At 44.3% G+C, this 10,113-nt stretch overlaps 1 protein-coding gene across 1 annotated transcript in view; it reads right to left on the bottom strand.

The window, feature by feature from the left end:
- Positions 1-9,179, bottom strand: part of LOC134059921 (endophilin-A1-like) — a 13,437-nt gene extending 4,258 nt beyond the window's left edge. Inside the window, exons 1-5 of the mRNA XM_062516474.1 lie at positions 9,029-9,179; positions 3,879-3,947; positions 1,690-1,762; positions 541-684; positions 1-114 (exon numbers count right to left, since the gene is read on the bottom strand). The exon at positions 1-114 is cut by the window's left edge and continues 20 nt beyond it. Of these exons, the coding sequence (XP_062372458.1) occupies positions 1-114; positions 541-684; positions 1,690-1,762; positions 3,879-3,947; positions 9,029-9,073 (445 nt within the window). The 5' untranslated portion in view covers positions 9,074-9,179. The remainder of the gene's footprint in view (positions 115-540; positions 685-1,689; positions 1,763-3,878; positions 3,948-9,028) is intronic.
- Positions 9,180-10,113: the final 934 nt, after the last annotated feature.

The raw sequence follows: 10,113 nt of genomic DNA on the forward strand, positions 1-10,113 counted from the left end.
TGTCGTGGAGGTTCTGGAGTGGATCAATAAAATTCTGCTTGACCTCCATGTCCAGCGCATCCTTCACCTCACCGAGCTCACGAATGGCCTCTCCTACGTCCAGCAGAGCCAGACCTAGAAGAACAAAACAATGTTACACTTGACACACACACACACACACACACACACACACACATAGTGGTGGTGTATCATACATGATTTCTGCTGCACTGTAGTGGTTGTCGTATATTATCACATCTCAAGGGCCACATTTTCTACAGTTACTGTGATAATATGGCACATTGGCAGCAAAGGCCTGCTCACAGACCTCCTACACAGAACACTTAACATCTGTAGTCTTTAATCATTCCACTCGCATTAGACCAAATAAAAGAGGAAGCCCACAACATGAACTGAAGGGGAGAAAATGTCATTTTAAAATCCATTTATCACTGTGGATTATAATTATCAAAGTGTCCAGTACAATTTTGCAATTAAGATTATGCACAGTGAGACTGTGAGAAAAGCAGAGAGTGTGAGCAAGAGGCAGACAATAATTACCAAAACTGGACTCCTCTCCAAGCTCACGGCCAAACCTGACCATGGCATCCCCCAGCACAGTCTCTGCCTGGGGGTAACCTGGGCCCTTCTCCTGCCCCCGGATCTTAGACATGGTGCTCATCATGCTCAACTTAGCCCTAGTGGCTACACAGAGAGAGAGAGAGAGAGAGAGAGAGAGAGAGAGAGGGAGAGAGAGAGAGAGAGAGAGAGAGGGAGAGAGAAGGAGTGAGAGACATACCATTATATTTCATTTCTTTAAGCCATTTTAATAGAAGAGCGCCAATGTCATCAGCTCGTCAGAACATTGTGAGCCCTTGATGGACTGACATGGTGAACCCTGTACATCAGCTGAGGACAATCAGTATTGTCAGTGCATCCTGACCTAAGACTCCGCTATCTGACTCCCTATCTGATCTGCTGACAGCACTTCCTCCTGCTATCATATGTGAGCGCAAATAACCAGTAGCAGGGCAGCCTGCTCTCCTTGCTATGTCTGTAAGCAATTTCTGCCATTTCTGCCAATGTGAGCAAGTTTCACTGGGCTTTGTAACTTCCCCATAACATTCACACAGAATGTCAGAATGACATGTAACCACATCTGGAGAGATATGACATGGTCTGTTCATGTCACTGTTGAATACAAATTTCTATATGACAGATTTCTTGGTTTCCTTCTTAGTCTGACTATATCTGAATACAGGCCTCATGAGAGAAGATTGTGTGCAGCTTCTACTTGCCTTGCTCTTGTTGCTGTCCTGTCCTGTTTGTGAGTGACTTTGCCTCAACTTTGCTCTATTACAGATGTGCTTAGGCTCGTATCTATCCAAATCTCTTTGAACACATCAGTCTGTGTATATGTGTATGTGTATGTGTATGTGTATATGTGTGTGCATGTGTGTGTTTGTGTGTGTGTGTGTGTGTGTGAGAGAGAGAGAGAGAGAGATAGATAGAGAGAGAGAGAGATAGAGAGAAATAGAGTGAGAGAGAGAAAGAGAGAGAAATAATTTGTGTATACCTTTGTAACTGCTTAGTAAGCCGTGATCCATTTATTTAACAATTGCTTTGGCAATACAAATGTCTAACTTCAGTATTTGAAATGGCAATAAAGCACATTTTGAATTTGAATTTGAACAAGAGAGAAAAGTGTACCTGGGTTGGGTTGCAGGTACTCCGTAGTTCTAGTCATAATGTCCAGTACCGCTCTGCTGGTCGTGTCCACTCTCTATGAGGAAAAATGAAAGATCAGTCAAAACCATTCAATATTCAAAAAGCCTAGAAAGTTCCAGACACTAAATAGTCTGTAGCCACCGGCTCTCCTTCAGTGAGGGCTGTCTGGATTGACAGCAACTGAGTGGTCAGCTGGCACAGGACAGTAAAATCACCAGGGCCGCATTTCCCAGATTCGTTAAGTAGCTCTTACTGTAAGTGCTAAGAACTTCTTAGGAGCGCTCTAAGAAGAAGTGCAACGCTCCTAAGAAGTTCTTAGCACTTAAGAGCTTCTTAATGAATCTGGGAAACGCAGCCCAGGACTGTTTGACATGATCAACACACAGTATCCATAGTTATCGATAGTTAGAAAGTCATTAGATTGAAGTCATGCGAGTCGTGATGACAGTGTTGGTGTGTGTGTGTGTGTGTGTGTGTGTTTGTGTGGTCAGACTTTATGGTTATGGTGATGGTCACAGCATTTAGCACTTGTTAATAATTTATAAGTTAGTAATACTACTGTACATCAAAGAGAATAGCAATAATAAACAACATCAATTCAATCAATAGTTTAATGAGAAAAACAAATTACTGTAATACAAACCATAACTCATGTTTAATAAACAAAGTGCATGTTGAACAGATATGCCTTAGACCCCTCTTGAAAGACCCCAAACTATCACAGGAATGGAGAGCACTGGGCAACTCATTCCACCAATGAGGAACCACTGAGGAAAAGAGTTTTGAATTTGTCCTAGCGTTTATGGCTGCTCGACACAACACGCCATCAGAAGACTGCAGTGGGCAGTTCGGGATAAACATCTTAATCATTGAATTAAGATAGCAGGGAGCAGATCCAGTCTGTGTCCTATAGGCCAAATGACAAATGGCAATGAGACTACCTGTAGGCCTGCGGCCTCTATATGGGACAGATGCTGCAGCTTGTGGCACGGCTCCCATTCCATTACAGAAGCATGCTGTTAGAGGATCATTGGGTTTCTACAATCTTTAATCTAACGTTGTAAGTGCATAAACTGGTAGGCTAATAATAAGCAAACCACCAATGCTGGATTAACATCAGAAATCTGTAAACATATCTGAGTCATGCACCATACAAAGGATGGTACAAATGCTGCTGCTTGCATTCCAGCTCCCAGCCCTGCAGTTGTTTAATAATGCCCATATGAGAGTGGCAAGACACTGAGCATTTCACAAGTTCACTCATCTCAATGATTGGCTTATGTAAGCAGGGGACAGCCTACTTAATGAGGTAGCTGTCCACGGTCCTGAAATTTCTGGCAGGGATCTACAGTACTGTAGCTAGCAGAGCCAGCGGACATCCCCTATGGTCTCAATGACTGCATCTGGGCAACGATTAAATGACATCATAGAAGGAGTTGGTTCCGAGGGGGGAAGCCAACGTGTGATGTAACAGATGGGTAGGAGTGATATTTATTTCCTAAAATGATGGAGTAGGAGGAGTTAGGGGTCTGTCAATCACCATGCTGGGCTCCTCCCAAGTATTACCTAATAAGGAATCAGTATAATATGAGAGTGAGTATGTCTTGTGTGTAAGTGTAGTGGGTGTGAGAGTGTGGGAGAGTGAGTGAGTGAATTTGTAAGAATGTTAGTGTGTGTCTTTTGCTGACCTGAGTCCAGTAGAATACGACAATTGTGTGTAGGATGTATTGAGTGTAGGTCTCAAGTATGATATGAGAGTGAGTGTGTAAGAATGTGTGTGTGTGTGTGTGTGTGTGTGTGTGTGTGTGTGTGTGTGTGTGAGAGAGTCAGTGGTGGTAAGGGGCAGAGCTGAAATGTCACAAGCACCCAGTGCAGACCATCTGCAGCCTTGGGGGGGGACAGATAGATAGAGGGCTGAGGCTGAGAATACTGCACCACCTGCTCAGAGCCATCTCACACACACACATACACACGCACATACACACGCACACGCACACACACACACACACACACACACACCCACACACACACACACACACACACACACACACACATTCTTACACATACCTGCTTCAAAAGCCTCCTTCAGATGACTAAGACAAGCAGGCCTTGGTTTCCCCATAAAAGGCACTGTATGAATGTAATCGTTATTGATTGACAGTGGCTCTCACCTTCTCCATCTCTTTGAAGTCATCGTCGAGTTTGGTGCCCTCGGCTCCTCCCACTTTCTCACTGACTTTCTGCAGAAAAAAACACACAAATGCACACACCACACGTCAATGTTACAGCTACGACATGGAGAAACACACAAATGCACACACCACACGTCAATGTTACAGCTACTAGTCTAGCAACTCTCCGTTGACTTGGGAGCTGGCCAGGTTCGAGGGCCGGGCCAATCACACCGAGTTGGTAAGTGGGCTTAACATAATGATGACTGACCTGCGACTAGAAGTTGCGACCGCTAAGCATCCTGCTACTTGAAAACAAGAAGATGATTTGTTTAGTGCTATCCTATTGCATGGAGAGGGAATTTGAAAGACAACTGTTTATCCCACCCCTCTGATTGAGCCCTACTATGGTGAGTTCCTAGACCCTACATCTTGATGTGGGTCTGGCTTGTTAGGCTAGGCAAAGCGGCTTTAAGCTGCTATGCGGTTCAGGTCTGGAACCAACTTTCAGAACAAAAAGGCCCAACTGCAGCCCGTTTTAAATCTAGACCAAACTGTTCTCAGATGCCTTCTGCTAACAGCAATGAGTTTCAAATTCTGAACCTGTCTTTAAATTATTCTACCTTGTGTCTTTTATTTTGTCTTTTTAATTTTTCTTTACTTTTAAATGATTTTACCTTGTGTGTTTTATGTTTTCTTTTGAATTATAATCTTTACTTTTTAAAATATTCTTTGACTATTGTCCTTGTATGCTTTTATTTGTTTTTCTTATGCAAAACACATTGAATGACCTCTGTGTATGAAATGCACTATATAAATAAACTTGACGTGACTTGACTACAGGCATGAATGCATACATCATGAACATACATTTCAGGAAACTCACTAATCATCCACAGAGTCTCTCCCTCTCTCTCTCTCTCTCTCTCTCTCTCTGTCTCTGTGTGAGTGTGTATACTGAATGTGCGTACAAAGGAAATATGTGTGAGACACCTATGAGTTGGTAAACATCAAAGGAATGTGTGTGGGAGAGAATGAGCCAGAGAACGAGACAGGTCAGGGAGATGACACCTATGACAGGAAGAGGCACAGAGGAAAGGTGTGAGGGCATGTTCACAAAACAGTTGTGTGTGTGTGTGTGTGTGTGTGTGTGTGTGTGTGTGTGTGTGTGTGTGTGTGAGAGAGAGAGTGACAGGGGGTGGGTGTCTGTACTGTGTGAGGGAGCAATAAAGAGAAAGAAAGAGAGAGGGAAGAGGAGGATAGAGGAGCAGGAGAGGGAGAGAATGTGGGGGTGGGCTCTGGGGAAATCCTCTCATCTTCCATAATTCAGTGTGATGGATGAGTCTAATCTCGCCCGCTGTTTAAGAATGACACACACGCTCCACACAAACACACACAAACACACACACACACACACACACACACACACACACACACACACACACACACACACTGTACATCCACATCCACACAGTGCTTTGGAACCCGCTAACATGCAATAGACAGAGGAAGGGGAGACAGTCATCTCTCACACTAAACACATCACGTGCATGTGTGTGTGCAAGAAGGGGGTGATGGAGAGAGGAAGAGAGGAGCCTGTTACCATGGAAACAGGAACCTGGCACTGTAAAGCTGATGGAGATTTAGGTCTCCATCTTCTTCTCTCTCTCTTTCCTTTCTCTGTCTATCTCTCTCTCACACACACTCTCCATTCCTTCATTCATCTGACGGAGGCTCTGTCATCCACAGTCTCATTACACTGCTGTTACATAATCACAGGGGACAGAGGGGAAAAAGAGAGAGAGAGACAGAGAGAGACAGAGAGGGAGGAAGGGAGGGGTGGAGAACAAAGAAGAACAAAGTGCAAAGATTTACACCAGAGACCTTTCACACACACACACACACACACACACACACACACACACACACACACAGACACACACACACACACACACACACACACACACACACACACACACACACACTGACTCAAACAACCAACCAACCAACTACTGTATTCTGTATTTCTGCTGTGGGCTCAGTCGACCAGACAGTATGGGGTATAGCACACCTCTACTTTTCTCTTAAAGGCACAGTCAGGGATTTCACAGGTTTGTTTGTGCTTATATTTATGTTTACATTCATAGGCACTATTATACTGTGCAAAAAATATATATTATATTTTAACCAAGGACTAAATGAAACATACCAGAGAGAGGTAGCTCACCCATAGCCCCCCCTTTGTTTGTTTCCAGTTTTTGGAGCCTGCGCTGCCTACAGTGGCCTTTTTTTACAGCGTCATGGAATGGGTAGCTAGCCATCATAAGGAGATAATTGCTGAATGTGATGGGCTTGAAATGGTGTAAAATCTCTGACTGCTCCTATAAGCCTATTAGATCTCTCTTGCTCAATATAATAATAATAAGTAAATAAAAATAATAAAATAATAAAAGTAACACACAATTAATCTTAATATTATTATTGCTGTTGCTTTTGTAAAAGTATTATTATTTTCATAGTAAAATGATGGTGGATTGATTCTGGGTTTTCAAACAAATTTTTCTCAAAAGCAAATTGACACACCAACACAAACAGTATAAATCCTGCGATCTCAGAGGAGTAGGAATCACCTCAAGAAAGGTCAGGGATTGATGAAGAGAGGAGAGAACGAGCTGACAGGGAGCACTACCAGTCAACCCTTTCTCTCTCTGCCTCTCTCTCTCTCTCTCTCTCTCTCTCTCTCTTTCTCTGCTAGAGATCAATATTTGTACAAGGACACAGAGGATAGATCTTGGATTCCCTCTTCAGTACACACACACACACACACACACACACACACAGAGAGAGTGAGAGTGAGAGAGAAAAAGAGAGAGAGGGAGGGAGAAAGACAGAAACACCTTTTTGCACCTATACTCTCATGATCCAGCAGTTGAGACTATAGGACCGAAACCCTCTGCTGGTGAATTTTAAACACCTTAAACACTTTGTGACCCTGTGTGTGTGTGTGTGTGTGTGTGTGTGTGTGTGTGTGTGTGTGTGTGTGTGTGCGTGTGTATACATGTCTTTATCTGACACCCACACAAAGATAGTAATTAGTCATATAAATACAGTAAAGTTATGAACAGCTAGCTATTGTAGACATATAGGCCAACATTGACACACTGTGTGTAGTTGGGACCCATTCATGTTATGTAACTACATGTATCACTGACTGTATCACTGACCACCATACAGGCCCATAGCTCTCATTCCAAATGGCTGGGTGGTCAGTGTGCTGTGGACATGCTGTGGAGGGCAGATGTCTGTGTGTTGTGCAGTCTCGAGGTGGAGGGATTCTCTTTTTTCTTGCTTTCCATTTGAGGGAATGATCACTATTTACACAGCCAGGGCACGGAACATGGTGTGGTGGTGTGTGCGTGCATTTCTCTCTCTCCGTCTGTGTGTGTGTGTGTGTGTGTGACTGTGTGTGTGTATGTGTGATCGAGAAAGATAGAGAGAGAGAGAGTGTGAGTGTGTGTGTGTGTGTGTGTGTGTGTGTGTGTGTGTATGCGTGCGTGCGTGTGTGTGTGAGGGAGAGAGAGATTGCTTGAATTATTCACTTAGATGTTCCACAATATCAGGTTCACCAGGCGCCATCTTTGCAAGGAGAGTGAAAATCAACCAGTGTGTATGTGTGTGCGTATGCTTGTGTGTGTGTGTGTGTGAGTGTGTGTGTGTGTGTGTGTGTGTGTGTGTGTGTGTGTGTGTGTGAGAATTATCAACTCTGTGTACATCTGTATAGAAAGATTACGCATGTGTGTGTGTGTGTATGTTTGATGAATGACAGTGTGTGAACGGAGAATGTTGCTGTACAGATGATGAATAAAATATTCCCAAGTGCTTGGACTTCCTATGTTTAATTTATAACTGAGCATCTCTCTCTCTCTCTCTCTCTCTCCCTCTCTCTCTCTCCCTCTCTCTCTCTCTCTCTCTCTCTCTCTCTCTCTCTCACACACACACACACACAGAGACACACACACACTACTGCGACACTGTATGCCAATATAGAAGTCTGTTTGTGTCTGTCCTGCCATTTTCTTGTTTCCTTTCTTCCATCCTTTTTCTCTCAGTCCTTTTGCCAGACAAAGTTGTCATGGTGACAGGGGCCTGGTCAAAATCTTTAGAGCAGGATCACCTGGATCCTCTTAGCCAAATAACATCTGCAAACACACACACACACACACACACACACACACACACACACACACACACACACACACACACACACACACACACACACAAAATCAATATCCTGAATGATGCGTCAGAGCCCCGATGTGGCTTTGTGTTCTGAGGCTTGAACGTCGCTGTTGCTATTTTTGGTTGGAAGTGCCATCACGTTGCTGTGGAAGCAAAGATTGGCGGCGGCGTGAGACCACTGTGGAGTGTGCTATTTTAACTTACGCACACACACACACACACACACACACACACACACACACACACACACATTCACACACACACACACACACACACACACACACACACACACACACACACACACACACACACACACACACACACATCCGTTTAACTCACCCAGAATGGCCCTCACCTAGTCCAGGCAACAATCACTGCCACTACTGCAACAACTGTTGCCATTGTTATTCCTGTCATGCCTAGTCCAATGAAAATGAGCTGCCACCTAGAATTCGTGTAGCTATTTACAAAGAAAACAGTCCAGTTCTGAAAGTTGCAAATGCTCTAACTACTTTCGCAGTTATGGTGTAATTGTATGGCATCAACACACGCAACACACAACACACAATTTCACAGCACGCACACACGCCCTGCTTTCACACTCGCATCATCAGTGCGACCCCCACTACTTCACAGGCACGACATAGCCCATCACGAAGACACCACAGCACAGAGAGACAAATACCGTAAACGCGACTTTTGAGGATTTGAAATTGACGGCACGTGGATGTTCATTAACATCACATTTTCCCGTTTATCTATAAACACCGCTCACGAGTCCATGTTTTAAAAACAAGCTCTACCGCGCCATCGCATCTGATGGCGAGGGGCAGGCTGTTGTGTAGCCTAGGCTATGCTTTTCTTTTTTTTTCTGGCGCTCGTTTCGCGTTCTCGCTATTGTTGCCTCTTACCTGTGTTGCTTTGTGAAACTGCTTTTTCAGTCCCGCGACAGACATCGTTTCTGTTCACACCTGATCTCCACGAATACTTGTTTTTAAATTTCAACCGGAGGAAAACGGTCCCTTTTTTTCTTTGCCGCGCGCGCTCCAAAGGGCTCGCCTGCTTGGCTCGCGGACTGTCTGATACAATGATCGGGTTATTGAATGTCATTCTACAGTCCGTGACGTAGCGCGCGCGCGAACACACACACACACACACACACACACACACACACACACACACACACACACACACACACACACACACACACACACACGCCCCCTTAAAGGGCAGTTATATTTCCGGTTGAACATTCGGTATGTCATATTGTGTCGCAAACAAATACAATTATGTTATAATTCACAGGTTTAGTTATAGGCTAGGCCTATGTAGTAGCCTATTCATTTAGAGAAGCTAGAGCTAGTCCATGGAGCAAACACCTTTAGGTTCCACAACAGACATGTAACTTCCAGACCACTTCGAATTATTTCGCAAAACAGAATATATGTCAGGTTTTTTTTTTTTTTTTTTTTTTGGTTATTTTAACCACAATTGATAAAACAAGAACGTGTTCAGAAGGGACAACAGTCACACACTTTCCTCTCACAGACAGACAGACAGTTAGACAGACAGACAGAGAGAGAGAGAGAGAGAGAGCGCACACTCAGCTTCAGCACCTAGGACAGCGACTCACCAGGTGCGGGATAAACCAAGCGCTCACCACAGCCGCCGCAGTCTTATCAGTGCTGCCACCATGTGGTGTAGCCTGTGCTAGTTCCAGCAGCGCCCCTATACCTGGAAGCTTAGACCCTCACCAGCTGGTGGCTTCCTAAATGCCATGTTATATGCTGTGGTCCAAGTAATACCTGTGTTTTAGATGTTTCAGGAAACCAGAGTTACCTGAAGAACAGGTGTGTGTGTGTGTGTGTGTGTGTGTGTGTGTGTGTGTGTGTGTGTGTGTGTGTGTGTGTGTGTGTATGTGTGTGTGTGTGTGTGTGTGTGCGTGCGTGCGTGCGTGCGCGTGTGTGTATTTGTTGTTGACTATTAGCACTTTCTT

Source organism: Sardina pilchardus, chromosome 16 (assembly GCF_963854185.1).
Source record: "Sardina pilchardus chromosome 16, fSarPil1.1, whole genome shotgun sequence".
NCBI classification, from domain to species: Eukaryota; Metazoa; Chordata; class Actinopteri; order Clupeiformes; family Clupeidae; genus Sardina; species Sardina pilchardus.